This window comes from Mandrillus leucophaeus, unplaced genomic scaffold (genome assembly GCF_000951045.1).
Source record: "Mandrillus leucophaeus isolate KB7577 unplaced genomic scaffold, Mleu.le_1.0 Scaffold116, whole genome shotgun sequence".
Classification (NCBI taxonomy): Eukaryota; Metazoa; Chordata; class Mammalia; order Primates; family Cercopithecidae; genus Mandrillus; species Mandrillus leucophaeus.
The window spans coordinates 1,732,587-1,756,012 of NW_012099876.1; the positions used below are offsets into that span (position 1 = coordinate 1,732,587).

The window sequence follows — 23,426 nt, forward strand, 5'->3', positions numbered from 1 at the left end:
TTGCAATGTCCACGGGATGAGACACAATGATGGCTCCAGCCAGGGCGGTGGCAGTAGAGATGACAGGGAGGTCAGAATCTGATTATATTTTGAAGATCGAGCCCCTGTAAGTAAGAAGGTGTGAGAGAAAAGAAGAGGCAAGAATGACTGAAGATTTTTGGACTCAGCAACTGAAACTATGGGATTAACATGAACTGATGGAGAAACTGCAGGTGGAGCAGGTTTAATGTGGAATGTTAGCAGCTTAGTTTTGGACAGGTAAGAGTTTGGGATGCCACTTAGATATCCAAAGGGAGCTGTTGACTATCCAGGTAGATGTATGTGTTCATGTGTTATGAGATGAGGAAGAGTATGATGTTGCAACCACCTTTAAGTAGTCGTACTCACCAAAATATTCCTAATAAAGCTGTGAAATATAGAGGTTAGGTAATTACTAGAGACTATGCACATGCAGAGCTCCTCAAAACTGTAGATATGGAGTCAATGTCAAATTTAATATACTCAATGATCCCACACTCTTCTCTTTCAAATTCACTTCTCTCCACCAAGGACCCTGACTTACAGATCATAAAAGAAAAGAAAGTTGTAAACAAGAATGAGTCTTACCACTCAAAGCCATGGCCAACCGGAATTCTTCCTTTAGTATCTCAAGGACATCTTGAACACCTTTCTCCCCCTAACCGAGTGAAAAAATACAGAACTATTGTGTAAATCAGTCTGACTTGTTTTATTCATTTGTTTTACTGTCAAATTGTCTATTTTATATATTTATTTCTTTGTCCAATTACCTGGAAAGCTAAGCCCCAAATGATTGGTCTCCCCACAAACACAGCCTTGGCGCCAAGAGCCAGAGCTTTCAGAACATCAGTGCCTTTCCGCACACCCCCGTCTAGGAAGACTTCCACCTTCCCTTCCACGGCCTCCACAATTTCTGGCAGAACATCAATCTGGGGAAAGAAAAGCTCAATAATGTCACTCTATTAACACTGAATTGTTATTCAACTCCACCTCCAAAAACCACGGACACATCCAGCTAGGGCTTAGAGTGAAAGAAGCCAAGTAGGTTTGGGGTCAACGGTAAAATTATTTCCTCCTGAAAGAAGAGAGGTACAAATGCTAGTAACTAAAACACCAACTAAATTTGGAAATGAGTAGCTTATTTTTATTTTAAAGTGCAAGGTTTTCTTTTTTTCTGTTTCTTATATTCAAAGATTGTCATCAAAAAATTATAAACATAAAACACTTGATCTTCCATAACTTTTTTTTTGTTCATTTTTGAGACAGGGTCTTGCTCTGTCACCCAGGCTGAAGTGCAGTTTCATGATCTCGGCTCACTGCAGCCTCCATATTGAGAGTTCAAGTGATTCTCCTGCCTCAGTCTCCCAAGTAGCGAGAAATACAGGTGCCCACCACCGTGCCTGGCTAATTTTTGTATTTTTAGTAGAGATGGGGTTTCATCATGTTGGCCAGACTGATCTCGAACTGCTGACCTCAAGTGATCTGCCTGCCTCAGCCTCCCAAAGTGCTGGGATTATAAAATGTATAAAAGTAAATGAAGTATTTTATTGACATAAATTATTCATTGCAAGTCAATTGTTAAAATTCATGCTCAGATAATAGTGCAAGCAGTGTGTAAAATGCAAACGCAACTAATAATAAAACAACTTAGTCTCTTATTTTCTCATCCAACATATTTTGCATCCAGCTGTACATTAAAGAACAATCTGTGAAAACATTTTTCTTGCTTTTAAGGAATATGACCACTTGCACCATGAAGATCTTGGTCTTGATTGGCAATTGGTGATGATGGACATAGGTTGGCATCAAAGTGCACTTGCCTGCACCTTAGCCTTGGCCACTTTGGCCGATAACATGTGAGCAGAGCTGGCAGAATGTCATTTCTGAGCATAGGCCTTAAGCAACCTCATGTATTCCCACTTACTTTTTTGCACCTTGTCATTTACCATGAGAAGACCATCCACCAGGTATTATTTCCCCCTTATCTTTGGCCCCAGGATAAATATTCAGGAAGCAGAGCCAGCACAGCCAAGCCCAGCTGGAGCTGACAATTGGATACCAGCCACCTAGCTAGTACCAAGCCTAGATCGGTAGACACTAGTCAACACAAACTTTCATGGAAATAAGTGATTGCTGATTTAAATCACTGAGTTTGGGATTGTTCATTTTATAGTGTCACATGGCAGTAGCTAACTAATACAATCGGCTACTTTAATGTGAATCTGCATTTGAGAATGAAAACAATTTACAAGGTGAGCTAGAGATCGAAATCTGTAGAAATCACCCACATTCATCCCAAAATGTAAAAATCTAAATTAAGTATAGTTCCTATTTAAAATGTATGCTGAAGAAGCTGCCATACACTCAAGTCCACCTTTTCCAGAAATAATTGTGCTGAAATCACTCAAAGGTTATCCCATTTCTACCCTAAAATTTTAGAGGCTAAACTTAAAGAGAGTTTTATATATGAGGCTGAAGACCAAATAGGGCTACAGATTGGAAGGAAGTGAAGGTAACTCTTGGCATGTGGCCCCTAAATGTTTGGCACGTAATGTGATTTTCCTCTTTTCCTTTTGGCTTTTCTGCCTCGCCAAACATGCTTTGGATCTATTTACATATGTCCCTTTTCCTATACATAGTCCTCTTTTTGCATTCAGGCAAGTTACATCAACATATAAATGCTACAATTTCCAAGCGATGATGCAAGCTATAATTAAGCATATTTCCCCATTTGAAACCAGAACCAAAGAAAAATATTAGCTAGCTTGGGTTCAATACACATTTTCAAAGTCAGTCAAATCAAGTGTGTTTAGGTAATTTCCAATGCCTACCCTGGCCTAAAAGTAAACTAATAAAGATACTTAAAAATGTGAATCCTGGGTTAAAAAACAGAGCCCAGATTGGTGTTTCATGTGTCTGTGAACAACAATGTTCCATCTATTGCTAGGCATTTCAATCCTCCCCTTTTTCTTTCAATAGCTGCAGTTTTACTAGGTGTATATTACACAAAATAATTCTGATCAAACAGATTAGATAAATAAATACAGTAGACAGACTCACTATGTTATGGCCCTGTTTATGTTTCCCTCTTTTCAGCTTTCTATACATCTGTGAGATCATTCATTTTAGCTTTTTCCTTAGTGCTTCTTCGGGCAACTAATTGTGGGCTTAACTCCACTGGAGTTAATCTCCAGGAAAATATGGTAAGATCCCTGTATACTGTTACTCATTCATCCCTCTATTCGCTGTTTTATCAAACACTTTATAAAGGACCTGGTATATTTAAGGCACTAATGTCAGGCAGAGTAGGGGATGTAGAAAGAAACCCACAGGGATCTGACTCGCAAAGAGAATCCTCTTTCTCATTTGTGTTCGAGTCACACTCTTCCAGAATGCTCCCTGCACGACTTGCTCCCCCAACCCCTCCCCCAAACACAACTTCTACTGGCAAGGAGCTCTCACCTTTCCATCCTCTATTGCATCCATTGTTATACTCTCGATTTCTGACATTTTAGGTATGGAAACCTTTGTTCAAATCAAAATAGTTTAAAGTAAATAAAAGTAGATGGAACCAGAGGTGCTTAGTTAAACGCAAAGGAGACAGAGTCCAAGTCACTGCCCATAACCTAAGCACACTTACAAAATCACTGGTCTGTATACATTTTGCTGATTGTTTGCAACTGCAAAAATGGCTACAATGATTTCCTCTTCTTCATTTCCTTGCAACATTATGGGAGAGAGGGAAAGGAAGGAGGGTTCTCTTCCTCCACACCTTAGATCTGAATTGAACTTGTGATTTACTTTCACCAGTGGAATATGAGAAGTGACAGGATGCCCATTCCAAGCCTAGATCTCAGGAGGCCTTGCATGCTTACACTCACTCTCTAGGAGACCTGCCACTTCATGAGAATGCTGGAAGATGTGAGACAATGCAGGGCCATCCCTGCAGAGCTCATCCTATGACAGCCTCCTAGTAGGCCTAGTAGCTGGCCACGGACACATGTGACTGAGTTCAGCCAAGACCAGAGAAACACTCAGCAGATCTCAACACAAATTGCCAACCCACAAAATTGTAGATTGTAATAATGATGATTGTGATTTATCCAGTAAGTTTCAGAGTGACTTGTTATGCAGCAAAAGCCAGCTGATACATTCAATGTTTCTCCAAGATAGAATTGCATGGACTGTTTATATAGAAGAAAATTTAAATCCCTTGTAGTACTTCACAGAACATCCCCAAGAACTTAACAACCCAAATGCTTATTCTATAAAAATGTTTTGCTGTTGATAATTTTCACTGTGAAAGAAAGTCATATTTCTAAGCTTGAAGTAGTTTGTGTCCAGATAGCATCAAAATGAAAATGCAGAATTGAAAAAAAATGCTCTTAGGATTCCAATATTCCAGAGAATCTTAATTTGAAAAGATCTAATGCTATGTATTTTAGAACTCAATTTGATTCCATCCTGTTATTCTCTAATTACTTCAAAGCCAATCTGGATCACATTATAACCATGAGGTGACAAGTGTATTTTTAATATGATCTTATTTTTTAGTTTTTCTGGGGTGTAGCAGAGGCCTGACAACTCTTCTCAGAAGCAACATATTAAGATGAACTGAAGTTAAATTACTGTTCTAGGACTCCTAGTGATAATAAGTATTTCTCCATATAAGCAAATTCTGTGATTTCTATTAGCCTGGTGCAAAAGTAATTGCAGTTTTTGCCATTAAAAGTAATGGTGAAATGACTTTTGCACCAACCTAACAGAAATGTAGAATTCATATTGTTGTCCACTTTCCTTTTGTAAGTAACACAATACTGTGAAGATGTTTGGGCTAAAAGTCTCAGTGACTTACTCACCTAGCTCTTATCCCCTAAGAAAGGTGAGACAAGACTCCATTTCAGTACTCTTCCCATGACATCATGCTGCCTCCGTGGCTCTGACTTATGACATAACAAAATCTGCAGTACAGCAAGTTCTTCTGTGCAAGTACTGAGACCTGGACACCACAGCCTCCCTCAAGCCTTTTGTCACTTACCGCAAAACCCACACACTGAGAGAACTTTGTACTGTGCCATACACCGAATCCTTCCTCACATTTCTCTCATCATTATGAGCCTCAAATTTGCTCTAAAGTGTGAGGCAAAACTCAAGCAGGCATCCCTCTTATGTATATGACATGCAAAGAGGAGGGTTACGGTTTGTTTTGTTTTGTTTTTGAGATGGAGTCTTGCTCTTGCTGCCCAGGCTGGAGTAAGTACAATGGTGCAATCTTGGCTCACTGCAACCTCCGTCTCCCAGGTTCAAGTAATTCTCCTGCCTCAGCCTCCCAAGTAGCTGGGATTACAGGTGCCCGCTACCACACCTGGCTAATTTTTGTATTTTTAGTAGAAGCAGAGTTTCACCATGTTGGCCAGACTTGTCTCAAACTCCTGACCTCAGGTGATCTGCCCACCTCGGCCACCCAAAGTGCTGGGATTACAGGCATGAGCCACCGCACCCAGCTGGTTATTGGTTTTTGTTTGTTTTGTTTTTAATTTTAATTTTTTATTTTATTTTCCATAAGTTATTGGGGTACAGGTGGTATTTGGTTACATGAGTAAGTTCTTTAATAGTGATTTTTGAGATTTTGGTGCACCCATCACCTGAGCAGTATACACTGCACCATATTTGTTGTCTTTTATCCCTTGCCCACTCCCCCACTCTTTCCCCCAAGTCCCCAATGTCCATTATATCATTCTTATGCTTTTGCGACCTCATAGCTTAGCTCCCACATATCAGTGAGAACATACGATGTTTTCCATTCCTGAGTTACTTCACTTAGAATAATAGTCTCCAACGTCATCCAGGTCACTGCAAATGCTGTTAATTCATTCCTTTTATGACTGACTAGTATTCCATCATATATATGTACCACGGTTTCTTTGTCCAGTCATTGATTGATGGGCATGTGGGTTGGTTCCACGATTTTGCAATTGTGAATTGTGCTTCTATAAACAGGCCTGCGCAAGTATCTTTTCCGAATAATGACTTATTTTCCTCTGGGTAGATATCCAGTAGTGGGATTGCTGGATCAAATGGTAGCTCTACTTTTAGTTCTTTAAGGAATCTCTGCGTGGTTTTCCATAGTGTCTGTACTAGTTTACATTCCCATCAGCAGTATAGAAGTATTCTCTAATCACTGCATCCACACCAACATCTACTGTTTTTTGATTTTCTGATTATGGTCATTCTTGCAGGAGTAAGGTGGTATCGCATTGTGGTTTTGATTTGCATTTCCCTGATCATTAGTCATGTTGAGCATTTTTTCCTATGTTTGTTGGCCATTTGTATATCTTCTTTCGAGAATTGTCTATTCATGTTCTTAGCCCACTTTTTGATCAAATTGTTTGTTTTTTCTTATTTGTTCGAGTTCATTGTAGATTCTGTATATTAGTTTTTTATCTGATGTATAGATTGTGAAGATTTTCTCCTATTCCGTGGATTGTCTGTTTACTCTGCTGACTATTCATTTTGCTGTGCAAAAAGCTCTTTAGTTTAATTAACTCCCAGCTACTCCTCTTTGTTTTTATTGCATTTGCTTTTGGGTTCTTGGTCATGAAATCCTTCCCTAAGCCAGTGTCTAGAAGGGTTTTTCCAATGTTATCTTCCAGAATTTTTATAGTTCCAGGTCTTAGGTTCAGTTATTGTTTTTTAAAAAACAGTCTCAGGGAACACAACTCAAAAACCCTTCTAGATATGTCCATATTCTCTCAGTGAGAGGGAAACAAGCAACACCATTTGGCTATTTTTCCCTTAAAATCTAGTTAGATTTTATTTCAGTAGATTTATATTTTATCTTTAGAAAACAATTTGGCCCACCCACTAAGTCTGCATATCCATACACAGGTGAGTCATAAATCTGAGAAAAAGCCTTATGCTGTGACCGACCTCTCCACCCTACAAGGAGGAGGTCTTCACTTTCCACCTCTGTTTACCTGCAGCCAACATTTGATATCACCTAAAATGGTGTGTCTCTGGGAGCAAAACTGAGTTGCAAAGAGCTGACAACTTCCGGTTTCATTACTTTTCATCTTTTGTGTGTTTGTTTTGTTTTTTGAGACAGAGCCTCACTCTGTCGCCCAGGCTTGAGTGCAGTGGCATGGATCTTGGCTCACTGAAACCTCCACCTCCCTGGTTCAAGCAATTCTCCTGCCTCAGCCTCTCAAGCAGCTGGGATTACAGGTGTACACCACCATGCCCAGCTAATTTTTGCATTTTTAGTAGAGAAGGGGTTTCACACATTGGCCAGGCTGCTCTTGAAATCCTAGCCTCGAGTGATCCCCTTGCCTTGGGCTCCCACAGTGCTGGAATTACAGGCGTGAGCCACCACTTGACTGTATAATCCTACAATGTACAAAGACTTGCTTGGTGCCTACCATTAGTGCTTTAGGAAAAACTCAGTGCAATATGCACACCCAATATTCCCTGCCATCATTTACTCCGCCATCACAGCCACACAATTGGTCTATGAATGTCACTAAATCAACCTGCTAGTTCAATGAAACAACAGACCGCTACTAGTTGACTAAAGTATTTGTTCTACTCTTCTTCTGGTTGTGTGGATAAATTCAAATGGTCATCTCAATTCCAACAATCTATATAATAACTACCACTGAAGGGTTCCGATAAAAGGGAAAATATTTATATAAGAATCCAGTTCTGAGAGAGGCGGTAGTCTGGAAAGTTGACCCACATTACCTAGTAAATATAGATAGATAGATAGATAAATAGATAGATAGATAGACAGACAGATAGATAGGAAATATATATATATATATTTAGTAAATATATTTAGATATATAAAGTTTTGTTATATGATGCTAGTTACTTTGCCTATGTAAATCACATTATAAAACATTACAGTTTAAAGGTTTAAATTTTAAAAGATGAGGAAACCAAGGTAGGGAGCAGAAAGCAATTCCCTCTGTCCCTCTGCAGTTCAGGCCCTCCTTCTCTCTTTCCTTGGCTATGGTAATTGTAAAGGCCACCTCATTGGCCTTTCTGCTTCTTGTCATGACAAAATCCACTTTATAAGACTCATTGCTGCTAAGCCAAGGCTCTTCTAGTGCACACCCAATGACTCATAATAGCCAAGGATCTCCTTCCTTATCTATCCAGGCAGATGCATTTCCCAAAACTCTCCCACTCCCACTGGAACCGCCTTTGCAAAAATTATAACTGAGAAAATTATGTCAGTGAAAGAGATCTCACCTAACTGATTCCATCTTGATTCTAACTGCCAAGCTTTCCTTGTTCATTCCTGAGTGTAGGCCAAACTAACTTTGGGAGAAACTTAGTTCATACTTTAATTTTGAAACAAAGATGGTAACAGCCCTTTCCCAAAGCAAACTCCCTGCCTGCCTGGTGACTAGGCTGCCTTTGCAGGACTAACAAATTAGTCACAAGAATAGAAATTATGGTTTAGGAGTCATGCAGCTGTAGGCTGCAAGATTCTGAACCTCCCCAAATTGCTCCTGGGGATAGCATCACCTTGGTAAAACCGAAAATCAATGCCTGAGATATTTTGCAGACCCTGTACCTGGATCAGTTGGCACCACCTAGACTGATAAACTGGCTCATCTGGTGTTGTGGCCTCCAACGAAGAACTGACTCAGAGCAAGAGGACAATTCGACTGTCTGTGATTTTATGTCCGACCTGACCAATCAGCACTCCCCACTTTCCGACTCCCTCCCCACCAAATTATCCTTAGAAACCCGGAACCTCAGGTTTTCAGAGAGACTGATCTTAGTAATAATAAAACTCCAGGCTCCCAGTACAGCTGGCTCTGCATGAATTAAACTCTTCCTCTATTGCAATTCCCCTGTCTTGATAAATCGGCTCTGTCTATACGGTGGACAAGGAGAGCCGGTTGGGCGGTTACAGCATCAGACACTGCAAACAAGATGGATTATTTAGTATTCCCTGAGCACATCTCACTCTTTGCCATTTTACACTTAGGCTTATCACACTGCAAAGAGGGGGCCACATGGGGCCAGAGCAGAAGCAAAAAGTATCTGCAACATCATTGTCCCGTCTACAAGAGGCTTGGCCAAATCCCCACAAGTGGACAGCACGTAAGGGAATCCGCTTGATAGCACCCCACCAATGGCTCCTGGCCCCCATTCTGGATCACGGATCCATAAAATCCACCCCAGGAAATGTGTCCATCTCCATGGCTTTGCATCCATTTCTGGACTCCGAGTCCCTGATCTTAAAATCTGCTCTAAGTGTCTGTTGGTTTTCATGGTTTTAGGATCTTCAGGTTCTAATTGCTCTTCAATACAGTTCCATTCAGTCCCACACCTTTCAGGGCAGTTTGGTTCACTTTTATACCTAGATTTTGGACTCTGATTTGCCTACTCCAGTGCATAAAAACCAAAGATGCACGTTGGAATCTCCTGATATCTTTTAAAAAATACTAGCGCCTATACACTCCCAAGCCCCAACCAGAGATTCTGATAAATAGACCTGGGGAGGAGATCAGGAGTCTTTAAAGTTCCCAGATGATTCCAATATGCAGCCAAGGTGGTTCACAACCCAGCCAGAGTAGCCTACTTACAGCTCACTTCCCCTTGCCTGGGCCTAAGCTTTTTTTCTCCTTTTCCCAACTCGTCACCGTTTCTCTGCAGCTTTTCAACCGCCACCCCACAGGAAATTCCAATATGTCCCTCCTCCTGATTTCTTGTCTCAGTTGTGCCAATGATCTCAGATTCTACCACAGCCTTTGAATTCCCACAATTCTCTGCTAGTTCATGTCTTTGGACATTCATGGCGTAATCCTTTCTTTCACACTCGTTTACATACTTATTGGTGTATCTGTGAATTCCAGAATAATCCTTGCCCACAAATGTCTTTATTATTTAACAGAGACTTTCATAGGTTACAAATAAATGCACTGGGCTAATTAAACATAAATACATTTGTTAATTTGGGTAGTTATGTGCCACTAAACTTAAAATCCAAGATCTCACATATTTGCACGTATTTCACCTTGACTGATCACACAAACTACACACAAAGAGGAGGCAGACATAGAGATAGTAACACAGTGATGGAAATGGGAACTCCAAAAGGAAATTGCAGCGTTTGCCAAAACTCACAGTGGCTGGCACCCCATCGAGTTGTCGAGCCCCATGATTCGACACCAAGATCCCATTCAAGCCATGTTTAACAGCCTCCCTGGCATCATCACCTGGAGAGAGTAAAACAAGCATCTTAAGGAAACTGTAACTTAACATGCGGCTTGGGTTTAGAGGCCTCCACATTCCAGTCAAATGGAAGCTGACTCCCACCTGCATACCTGGATCAATAATCTTAGCATAAAAGTGTACCCTAGGGTTAGTGCTAGAATAGTAGTGGTAGTTTTCTAGGCCAACAACAACAACAAAATGTTACCACTGACGGCAATTTAATTGTAAAATACATAAAAGTATCAATAGATAATACATTGACATAAAACGTATTTATCTTTATAAGGGTGTACTCTTGCTAAGTATTTTTAATAAATAAGATTATACCACTTTATCATTTAGCAAAATTATTCCTCAACAATTTGGATAGCAAAAAAGCACATAAAAATGGCAAGCACTGTTAATGTAACAGACAGTGGACAAACCTATTTCAAAAAACAATCTTTAATACAAAGTCGTAATAGCTTTAGTAACTATTTTAAGTAATATTGTTCTACAATTAAATATATGTTTGCTCATTGAAATGTATAAAAAATTGGCCAGGCACAGTGGCTCATGCCTGTAATCACAGCACTGTGGGAGGCCAAGGTGGGTGGATCACGAGGTTAGGAGTTCAAGACCAGCCTGACCAACATGGTGTAACCCTATCTCTACTAAAAATACAAACAAAAAAAAAAATTAACCAGGCTTGGTGGCAGGTGCCTGTAGTCCCAGCTACTCAGAAGTCTGAGGCAGGAGAATCGTTTGAACCTGGGAGGCGGAAGTTGCAGTGAGCCAAGATCACACCACTGCACTCCAGCCTGGAAGACAGATAAAGACTCCATCTCAAAAACAAAAAAGAAAGAAAGATATAAAAAATGTAACATTAAATCTCTAATCGTATTTTAAAATATATTAATTTCTGAAAGTTCAGTTTAAAATAGATTACTGTTCTCTTAAATCTATTTGCAACATTTAAAAACATATTTTATATTCTAAACTATTATTTTTAGCATGTCCTAGTAACAAACCATTTGCTAAAAGAATCATGAAAACAACACTGGTTCTCAGGTTTAACATTCAAAATGCAATACTAAGCAAAACCAATCGGTTCAAGAGTGTAGTAAAAATCAGGCCTTGGAAATTTAAGCAAATGGATATAGGTCATTGGTAATCTGTACAAATTCAGCAATGGAGATAATGAGCAGACTTGACTAAGAACTATTTTAAAAGATAAGATAATTATTTTTTAAATTATGTGCTATCATTTTCCAAACTTTGTTTTATACAAGGCTATTTTTCAACTATTCTTAGTTTTTTCAAATGATGATAGTGATATTTTTCTTCTAAAATTATAGGTATAGGAAACTGTTAAGCCTATATGTTATAGACTAAATATTTAAATCCTCTCAAAATTTACATGTTGAAGCCCTTATCACCAACGTGATGGCACTTGGAGATGGGGTCTTTGGGAGGTGATTAGGATTAGATTAGATTTCTAATTGCCTTTCTTTTCTTTTTTCCATTTACTGTCAGACTTCAGAATATTATCAAGTTCTTCAAAATTTCAATTATTTGATCTGACCTATTAGGTCACTTTATTCTCCCCCTGGAGATAACCCCTGGAGCCCTCTGCCTTCCTGATCCATTCTGTTGTGGTTACTCACAAGACATGACGTCTGCCTTCAGCTTTGAATTTGCTCTTATTCGCTCTGAGTTGAATATCTTGCTGTCTGAGTATGCCCTCATTTGGTTTATATTCTCATTTGTTTGTAGTAGATTCCTTTGTAACTTTCTTAAAAAGGACCCAAGGGGTCGGCCGGGCGCGGTTGCTCAAGCCTGTAATCCCAGCACTTTGGGAGGCCGAGGCGGGTGGATCACGAGGTCAGGAGATCGAGACCATCCTGGCTAACATGGTGAAACCCCGTCTCTACTAAAAATACAAAAAACTAGCCGGGCGTGGTGGCGGGCGCCTGTAGTCCCAGCTACTTGGGAGGCTGAGGCGGGAGAATGGCGTGAACCCGGGAGGCGGAGCTTGCAGTGAGCCGAGATCACGCCACTGCACTCCAGCCTGGGAGCACAGCGAGACTCCGTCTCAAAAAAAAAAAACAAAAAACAAAAAAAAAGGACCCAAGGGAGGTAAACTTACAGACCACCTAAATAGCTTCTCTTGTGTGTGAATGACAATTAGATTGGGTATAATAATTTAGGTGGAAAAACCATTTTCCTCAGAACCTTAAAGACATCAGTCCATTGTCTTCTAGTACCCATTGCTGATGCAAGGACTGATGCCAGTTTGAATTATTTTATAAGTAAACAGTTTTATGTTTAGTTTATCTATACACATTATTTTTCTGAAATTTCATAAGGAACGTGAGAAGTTGTGATTTGTTTTCTCACTCTAATGACTTACAACAACAGCATTCAGAAATTGTTGGTCTTTAATAAATTCCTCTAGGCCTCTTTCTTTTACTTTTCCACCTGAAACTCCTATCAGTTGGATATTGTACATTTTAAAGTGGTCTTCATGTACATTCATGTAATACGTTTTTCTTTCTATTTATCTTATTGTTCTCATTGTTGTTTTACCCTTTGGGAAATGTCATTGACTTTATTGCTTAGCCTTTCAGTCATTTCAGCAATCATGTTTTTAATCTTTGAGAGTTCTTTTTTATATTCAATTTTCCCTTTTTTAAAAAAAAAATCAGAAGTCATTTTTCTAATCATTGGGAACTCTTCTTTATGCTCTAATTTTCTTTTCATGGCAGACTCTTCCTATTTATATATATATTTTCAACTTTTTTGAGTGTCTCATTTGGATGTTTTAAAGTTCCTTTTCTTGTTTCATCTCTTTTTCCTGGGATAAGCTTTTCTATAGATTTATCTTGATTTTTTATGTTTTGGTGTTTCTGATATGCCTAGTGATGCTAAATTTTCCATTTGTATTTAAGGAAGAAAGATTGAGGAACTGCCCTGTTTTGTAAATTAGTTTCATTCTTGCCAAGTCCTTGGCTGGAGTGGAAATTCTTTCTTGGAACTCTATGTAAGAAAACGCAGGGAATGTCAACTAAGAGGCAATTAGACTGTGAGTTCCTCAAGTGTCAGAATGAGGACAGCATCATGTCATATTGGAAATGTCACCCACCCATATTTCATCCCAGTCATTCATTCATTTCTTTAGAAAGGATCAGCTACTTTATTATTGAGAAGTCAGTGCCAAGTGTCCATTGTTGCATAAGAAGTAGACTGGGAGCAGGATTGCTGGCAGGCATGATCGCTTCCTATATTGATCTTCAGTCAGTCCCCTTGCATTTAGTCTTCACTACCCTCTCTGCCATCCTTGCAGATTATATACCTACAGCCTCTCAAGCATTCTATTACATAATCAACCCCTATCTCCTCTAGGATTTCCTGAAAGCCTATCTCAAGGTACAGTTTTCTGTATGTTTTCCTGCTATCAACATGCTTTCAAAAGTTTCCTAAAATTTCTCTGCTGTTTCCGTCCCTCATCCTCCTTTGCTTTGCTGTCATTAGTGTATACATATTTGCATTTCTGTACTTTAATTTCAATGGGGTCTTGGCTTTAATGAGAGGATTCATATGTACTCAGGCCATCATTTGAAACCAGAAGCCCAATACATTTTCATCTCAGACATATTTCATAAATGATTCCCTATAGATAGGGCCTCAATGAACTACCATAGAACTTTCTGTGATAATAAAAATGTTCTAGATCTGTGCACTTCCATCATACAGTACCACTAGTCATGTAGACACTGACCAACTGAAATGCGGCAGTGTGACTAAGAAACTGGAATTTTGCCTTTATTTCATTTTAATTAACTTATATAGCCACATGCGGCTAGTGGCTGCCGTATTGCACAGCTCACCTTCAATGTTCCCATAAGCTTACCTATCCTAATAGACATAGCATGGCATTTATTTTAAAAACCTAGGTGTAGTCATAAATAACCTTAGTAAACAGTGTAAAATTATATTCTGAATTGCTATAGTTTGCTCTGGTTATCTAGTTATGTACATGATACTAAACTTCAAGTCAAATGTAAAAAAAAAAAAAACACTTAAAAAACATAGACAATGGTATTTCTTCAAACCTCATAATTGAGCATGTGTATAGTTCTCCAGTTTATATTCCTATGTCTGCCACCATGTAGCTACAACCTGCATTATGAGAAGTCAAATATTACCAGTAAACAGATCCTGTACAGGAGGAAGAAGTGATTCACTGTTTAGACTAAGTCATCGGACCACCTGGACTTAAATCCCACATCTGCTGCTTGCTTGCTGTGTAAGTGGCAAGTTACTTAACTTCTCTGTGCATTATGGTCCTAAGCCACAAAATGAGGATAGCGATCCATATATGATGAGCTTGTGGATTTAATGAGTTGAATGTGTGTTTAGAAAGTGCCCGACACATGTCGAACACTCAGATAAATATTAACTATTATTACTCTTTTCCTCTGATGGTGCAGGGAGTATAAACTAAGACGATGAGTAGGTGGAGAAAGATTTATTTGCAGGATGCATTTGGCAACTCTATTTGAGTTGTGTTTATAACAGTTTCATCCTAGTTGGGATTACAATGATAAAGTGCCTCCCATTTGAATTAAATGTTTCTTAAGTAACAGTCTGTTATCTGCCATCATTTCAAGTGGTTTTTTATATTCTGCAGGTAGTATTGGGAATATAGGGAGAAATGACAGAATGATTTGCTCAGAGGATAGGACTGTGAATTTCTAGAGAAGCAAAGACAATAAGGATAATTTATAACCAGACGTAAGTCCCTTTTATTAGCTGCTTATGCAGCCTTGTCCACAGTTTTACGTTTTATTTTAACACAGAGAGAAAAGCAATTTTGCCTTAATGAAAGGGCCAAAATATTCCCACTTAGCAAAATGTTCACGAATCTTGGATATTTTTATTAATTCTTAGAACTTAAGAGTGTGGCATTCCATATTTGTGAATTTGCCATTAAGTACATTGATTGAGAAACACAGTTATCAATCGGCAGTGGCACTGTTTGCTATCTTACTAATATTTTATTTCCGTATTTAATTTAAAATATAAAAGTGAAATGTAAGTACTCAAGATCTGAGCTCAGCCTTCAAACTCGTGGAGCTTTTGGTCTAGGAATCTGTTCTGACTTAGAGGAGAGTAGTAACTAAATCCCAGACACATGACAGCAATTTTAAACACAATCCAGGAACATTAAATGAATGTTTTTTAGAGTATCTTGAACAATGTATACAGGCATACCTTGTTTTATTGCACTTTGCTTTATAGCAATTTGCAGCTACTAAGTTTTCTAGAAATTGAAAATCACCACCCTGATCAGTTAGCAGCCATCAACATCTAGGAAAGACCCTCCACCAGCAAAAAGACGACAACTCACTGAAGGCTCAGATAATAATTAGCACTTTTTAGGAGTAAGGTATTTTTAATTAAGGTATATACAATGCTCTAGTGGCATTGTGGCAACCCTGCAACAAGCAAGTGTACCAGCACTATTTTTCTAACAGCATGTGCTTGCTTTGTATCCCTGTGTCACAGTTTGGTCATTCTCACCCTATTTCACACTTTTTCATTATTGTTACATCTGTTGCAGTGATCTGTGATTAGTGATCTTTGATGTTACTATTGTAATTGTTTGGGAGTACCATGAACCATCGCCTTTAAAATGTGGAACTCAATAAATATGTGTGTTCTGACTGCTCCACTCACTGGCCATTCGCCCATCTCTCTCCCTGTCCCCAGGCCTCGCTGTTCCCTGAGAAGCAACAATATTGAAATCAGGCCAATTAATAACTCTACAATGGCTTCTAAGTGCTCAAGGAAGAGTCACATACCTCTCACTTTAAATTAAAAACCAGAAATTATTAAGCTTAGTGAGAAAGGACGGTGAAAGGCCAAGACAGGACAAAAGCTAGGCTCCTTGTGCCAAACAGCTAAGTTGTGAATGCAAAGCAAAAGTTCTTAAAGGAAATTAAAGCTACTATGCTAATGAACACAGGAATGATAAGAAAGCAAAGCAGCCTTATTGCTAATAGGGAGAAAGTTTGAGTGGTCCGGATAGATGATCAAACCAGCCACCACACTCCCTTAAACCAAAGCCTAATCCAGAGCAACACTCGAACTCTCTTCAATTCTATAAAGACTGCGAGAGGTGAGGAACCTGCAGAAAAAAAGTTTGAAGCCAGCAGAGGTTGATTTCTGAGGTTTAAAGAAAGGAGCCATCTCCATAACATAAAAGCGCAAGATGAAGCAGCTGAGTGCTGATGGAAAAGCTGCAGCAAGTTATCCAGGAGATCTAGCTAGGAAAATTGATGGAGATGGCTACGTTGAACAATATATTTTCAATGTAGATGAAACAGGCTGTATGGCAGCTTCTTCCAAACAAGCCTTCCTCATACTGGAAGAAGATGCCATCTAGGACTTTCATAGCTAGAGAGGAGAAGTCAATGCATGGCTTCAAAGTATAATCCAAAAATTTTACCAAATCTACTCTGCCTGTGCTCTATAAATAAAACAACAAAGTCTGGATGACTGCACATCTGTTTACAGCATGGTTAACTAAATATGTTAAACCCACTGTCGGGACCTGCTGCTCAGAAAAAAAAAAAAAAAAAGATTTCTTTCAAAATATCACTGCTCACTGACAATGCACCTAGTGACTCATGAGCTCTGGTGGAAAAACACAAAAAGATTAATGTTTTTATGCCTGTTAACACAACCTCCACTCCATAGCCCATGGATCAAGGAGTAATTTTGACTTTCAAGTCTTATTAGTTAAGAAATATATTTCATAAGATTATAGATACTATACTTAATGATTCCTCTGATGAATCTGAGCAACATTAATTGAAAACTTTTTGGAAAGGATTCATCATCCTAGATGCCATTAAGAACATTTGTGATTTGTGGGAGGAGGTCAAAATATCAACATTAACAGGAATTTGGACGATGTTGATTCCAGCCCTCATGGATGACTTTGAGGAGCTCAAGACTATGGTGAAGAAAGTCACTGCTGATGTGGCAGAAACAGTAACAGAACTGAATTAGATGTGGAGCCTGAAGCTGTGACTAAATTGCTGCAATCATGTGATAAAACTTAAATGAATGAAGAGTTTCTTCTTATCGATGAGCAAAGAAAGTGGTTTCTTGGGATGGAATCAACTCCTGGTGAAGATGCTGTGAACATTGCTGAAATAACAACAAAGGATTTAGAATATTACATAAACTTCACATATAAAGCAGCAGCAGTTTGAGAGGACTGACTCCAATGTTGAAAAAGTTGTACTGTGGGTAAAATGCTATCAAATAGCTTCTCATGATACGGAGAAATCTTTCCTAAAAGTAAAAGTTAATCAATGCATCAAACTTCCTTGACTTATTTTAAGAAGTCACCACAGCCACCCTAAATCTTCAGCAACCCCCACCCTGTTCAGTCAGCAGCCATCGACACCCAGAAAAGACCCTCCACCAGCAAAAAGACTACAACTTGCTGAAGGCTCAGATGATGATTAGCATTTTTTAGGAGTAACTTATTTTTTAAGTAAGGTATATACATTGTTTTTTAGGCATAACGCTATTGCAAAATAGATTACAGTATAGCAAAAACATAACTTTCATAGGCACTGGGAAGACAAAAAATTTATGTGACTTGTTTTACCGTGGTGGTCTGGAACTGAATCCACAATGTCTCTGAGGTATGCCTATATAAGAAGAGCTGACTAGAGAAAAGTTTCTCAGAAACACAAAACCACAATGGAAGTGAGACAGCCTAAGTCAAAAAAAATTAAAAGAAAAAGAAAAAAACTCTAAAAAGCACTACGCTTTTGCTCAAAAAAGCCATTTGTTTGCTAGTGTGAGTTCTGACAAAGACCAAATCCTGTCTCAAGTACATGTTAGGAGCTTGCGTTGACATTCTCTAAGGTCAGTTAAACCACACACAGTAAGAGATTACATCTTCCATTCCAATTTGCATTCATTAAAATATAATTCTTAAAATGGTGGGACAGTCAGATGTTTGGTCTAGATCTTCACAGTTGCTCATGGCTTCATGTTCCTGCAAATATAATCTGCACTTTTCTGAAAAAGGAAAATGAAAGAGGATGGGTGACTCTTAGTCAACCCATGTGATTTCTGGATGAGGACCTGTGAAATGGAGAAAATTGGATTTCCCAGAACTGGTCCTGCCACCGCTCCCTTCCGATCCAAATTGAGCATATGTGTTACTTGGTGCAATTGTTGTCATAGAGATGATTCTTGTTTGTTAAATAAAAGAACCAAATGGTTACAGAAAACTAGACAATGTAAACTGTACATGTATAAATAAGTTATTTCCCTTTAAATGTCAAATGTCCCATCTCTCCTTATCCTTTTTTTTTTTTAGCTTTCTCTAATTAGATAGACTCATAGTTTTCATCAAGAAGTTCAGTAAATAAATATTTGGACTATCTACTATGTGTAAAATGTCACAAAAACATTTAGAAACAAGCAAGAAATCCATATGGATGAGAAGAAAAGAGAGGTGGTGATGATGGTGGTAGTGGTGGTGATGGTGGTAGTGATAGTGGTGGTCATGGTGGTGATGGGAGTGGTAGTGGTGGTAGTGGTGATAGTGGTGGTGGTGGTGCAGGTGGTGGTGGTTGTCTTGGTAATGGTGGTGTTGATGGTGGTTGTGGTTATGGTGCTGGTTGTGGTGGTGGTCATGGTGGTGATGGGAGTAGTGGTGGTGGTGGTGGTGGTGATAGTGGTGGTGGTGGAATGGTGGTTCCTGGTAACGGTGGTGTTGATGGTGGCTGTGGTCATGGTGATAATGGGATTGGTGGTGGTGGTAGTGGTGGTGGTTGTCCTGGTAATGGTGGTGTTGATGGTAGTTGTGGTATGGTAGTGGTGGTGATGGTGGCAGTGGTGGTGGTTGTTCCCGGTAATGGTGGTGTTGACGGAGGTTGTGTGGTGGTGGTGGTGGTGGTGGTCATGGTGGTAATGGGAGTGGTGATGGTGGTGATGGGAGTGATAATGGTGATAGCAGTGGTGGTGGTGGCAGTGGTGGTGGTTGTCCTGGTAATGGAGGTTGTGGTAGTGGTGGTGGTGGTGGTGATGGTAGTGGCAGTGGTCCTAGCTAAAGTGATAACAGAATGAAGTTCTAGAAACCAAAATATTTTTCAACATAACATGTGATAGTAAATCTAATTCAATTGATTTGCATCATATCTTAGGGGACAAAGTTATAGAAAATGATATACACTGGAAATCCTAAATTGAAAAGGTAGTTAAAAAATAAAATGACCTTTGTTCCTTATTCGAAACAATTATGGAACAAGACTAAAATTTTATTCTTCCCTAGTGTTTTAAAGCCAGATCCCCTGGGCCATCTCTGTGATTAACTGTCTTAATTTTCTAATTTAATTATACCTTCTCAGTCCCCTCCCTGCTATTACTCTAGGTCATCTCTACAATTATCTCTTTTCTGGGCAACAACAGATCCTAAATGTCTTCCCTGACCACAATTTTGCCACCTCCACCATTAGGTCCATTGTGCAAAGCATTATTTCTGTAAAATGCTTATTTGATGAGGTTGCTTCTCTGATCAAGACACTTCAGTGGTTCTCAGCCACTTTAAGGCCTACATTCTCTAAATGGCTTACATGTTTTATAAATTGTTATGCATAATTGCTTTATTCTACCAGTACTTCAGTCTGAAATAGAGTCTATTGGCTTGCATGGCAAAACTCAAGCATCATCTTTCATTCTGAAAAGTGTTTTCTAACTCACTCTTATATTATTGTCCATATTCTTTTTTAAGCCATGCCCTTACATTGCACAGATTTCTATATAACATTTTATTGCACCCAAAATGCTTGCTTATATATCTGTCTCCTACAAGAATAGACTGTCTTTTCATCCAAGGATCTAAGATTGTTTTATTTTATAAAAATATTTTAGCACACAGTAATTACGATATTTATGGAATGAATGAGTGAGTGAATAAGAGAATGGATGAATGAATACATAAATGAATGGCACAGAACCTTCAGGTTAATATTATTTAATCCCCACAGTTGAATGCAGCCACAGTAAGTAGCACTAGTAATCATGGATGACAACACGGATGCAAGTAAAGGAAGTGAAACCATTGTTTAAAGGTGTCTGTAAACCAAACCAATACATATTCATTGAAGTATAATCCACAGAAATTTTGAACTAGTACAATGATCAGTAGGAAACAGTGAACAATTTTTTTAGAAGTACAGAATAATGTTTGAGATGATGGATATGCTAATTACCTGATTACTATACATTACAGGTATTGAAACATCACTATATGCTCTATGCATATGTACAACTATTATATATCGATTTTAAAAACTAATTTGTTTAAGCACAGAATAAGAACATCTGGATTTAAACATATCTCCACTACTTAAATGTTGCACTGGGCTTATTTCTTTTACTTTTATAAGCTCATTTCTTCAGACATAAAATTAAATAGTCAAAGTAGGTAGAACTTTATAAATAGGGACCACATGACTCAGACACGTTCAAGTAAAATCTATGAAAAAGTTTTGATTCAACGTCATTTAATAGACATACACTAACGGACAGACTCTCATCCCAAAGTCACTTACTCAAACATTTCAGTTAAAAAAAAAGAAAAAAGAAAAAAGTTTTTGGCAGTTATCTGTATAACCACACTAAAAAAAAAAAAAAAAAAAAATGTTTTCAAAGGCAAGAAAACATTTTTGTGGGTAAACACATTTACACTCCAAAATTATTATAGTCATTGGTACCTCCCTGTGGGATCTGAATATATGGGGATGCTGGAGGAAATAGTTAAGTTTCTTGTTACCCATGGCTTGATAATTGAGCATTTGACCATACTAGTCAGCCATTCTCTTCAGAGAGGTGATGTGGGTTTGACCACACTCAAAAATTAGTCCTAGCCATTTGTACTGGAGGGAACACAAGGAAAAGAGGGAAAGCTCTTAAAACAAGTCTGTCTGTCATAATATCTCCTTGGGGTTTCTCTTTGGTCTGAGAGCAGCTGTTGTAGCTTTCAGGTAAAGCAATGAACTCGTGATGTTCTACCAAGATCTTGCCAGGCTTCATGATTCAGTAACAGCTCTGAAATAAGGCAATGGCATTCCAATTCTTTGAAAAGGCTAACTTTCTACTTCATGAGAGTTTAGCTCTACTTCAGAATATTACCTAAGAATGAAGAAATATTTACTCACTGACATGAAAAGAGAGAATTGAGAGTTGGAATATCTCTCTCAATTTCCACGTTAATATTTCCTTGTTATTTTCCTTTAAGAATATGAAGACCATATCCACAAAGGATCATAAAATCTGTATGAATTCAAGTAGAGAAATAAACGAACCTCTCAAAATGCCCTTTGCAACAATTGGCAATGACGTCAGTCTTCTCAGCCATTTGATATCTTCCCAGCTGATAGATGGGTCTATCGCTTTAGCCACATATGCAGCAAGTCCACTGTCATCTCCAAAATTTTCCTCAGGAGAAAATGATAAAGTACTGGTTTCAAAATTTTTCATCCTAAAATAAGAAATGCATAAAACAAGAAATTTGCCAAAGTTAGAAATATCTTTCCAATGATTCATTCGATGAAAAATGTTACCCTTTTCAAATCAATTGGCTGTTCACTCCTCATTCATCTATAAGTCAATTAAGTCAATTGCATGCATATTTTCCATATTTTAATGTAGGACTCTAGACTAAATGTTATACACTAGTGGTCTTAATCAGTGACCTAAATTTTATTTTACATCTTAGGCTATGTTTATACAAACAAATGTGTTTCAAGGAAAAAAAATGTGTTCATATTCAAATATCCCTTTTTAAGCCAGTTTATAGGTATAGACAATAGAGTTGACACTATTTTTAGCCAGCAATGCAAATTAATCACAATTTTAAAAACATTTTTATGGTGCACTATAATTTACAAAGGGTTTCGTACGCCAAAATTATCACGATTTTTCCTTAAAAGACTCTTAGAAAGTAACACTGATACTCTATGATTCCCATAGAAAATAAAAACAGAGGTACAAAATGAATTGCCTCAAATTAGAACTAGCTAATAGCAGTATTTGAGTTCCAATCTGGGTCCCTTGACTTTATTCCTAATTATATTCTCTTTGCTCAGATCTCAGTTTCCTCCTGGCTATTGCACCTGACCTCATGAAACCTTCCAATGCCCTTGTAGAAAATTCTAGAAGAGGTTGCAACTGCAGTAACAAGTGTTAACATGACTGTTGCCCCTGTAGACTCCTTCTTGCCCTGCTATTGCAGTATTGATGGTGGTGGTGGGCATGGGAGAAGTGGGAAGTGTTTCCCAGCAGATAAGTTGTCACCTCTTGCCTTTCCCTCCCCCTTTTAGTTGTTCTCTCTGAACCTCTCGGTCTGCTAACTCAAAACAAGTTTGACAAGGACATGAACTTTTCAATTATCAATACCTTCATTTCTCTGACAGTGGTTTTTTCTTGGTCCTGGGCCTGAGTCACCACCCACACAGCAGACTGGAAGCATTAGGGATGTTGAAGTGTAAATACCCCAGCTCCCTCACCCCTAGGTAGACTAACTCTGAGATAAATTCTGCCTAAGCGGCCAGAATTTTCCAGCAGGGTTAAGCTTCAGTTGCCCACAACTGTAGCTGTCTTGGTATTATGCCCTTTGTTCAATGCCTTCCCTCCTTTGCCTCACTTTCCTACTCCTCTAGTAGTATTCCCTTCACCTTCCCTATAAACTACTTGCACTGAAATCACAGGCTCACAGCCTGCTTCTAGGAGAACCCAAACTGAGACAAAGTACCACTGAGTTGCTTCCTTCCCGTATGTCTATTTTTGTTGACCCAGCTTAGCCCAGTATTTCTCTAACTCACCTCTAAGATTTTGCAGCTGGCTTCCCCTGTGCCTGAGGTCTTTTCTCTTGACCTAATATCCTGGCTAGACTTTGGCAGTTCCCCACTCTAGGGGCAATGTCTTTTCAGCCTGCAGCTGTGACTGCTAGCTGGATGGATGACTTCAGGATACACAATAGAATCATTCCTGTGACTTATCTGCCCACAGCCCCAAATCCAGTTGTAAAATTCTTCTCCTGAAAGATTGTTTTTGAATAATGACAGTGACCGGACTCACCTTGCTCTTCTGCATAC

At 38.7% G+C, this 23,426-nt stretch overlaps 1 protein-coding gene across 1 annotated transcript in view; it reads right to left on the reverse strand.

Moving 5' to 3' along the window:
* HAO1 (hydroxyacid oxidase (glycolate oxidase) 1) overlaps positions 1-23,426 on the reverse strand; it is a 62,022-nt gene that overhangs the window by 1,946 nt on the left and 36,650 nt on the right. Inside the window, exons 4-7 of the mRNA XM_011998545.1 lie at positions 21,636-21,811; positions 10,162-10,253; positions 789-947; positions 607-676 (exon numbers count right to left, since the gene is read on the reverse strand). Coding sequence (XP_011853935.1) covers positions 607-676; positions 789-947; positions 10,162-10,253; positions 21,636-21,811 — 497 coding nt within the window. The remainder of the gene's footprint in view (positions 1-606; positions 677-788; positions 948-10,161; positions 10,254-21,635; positions 21,812-23,426) is intronic.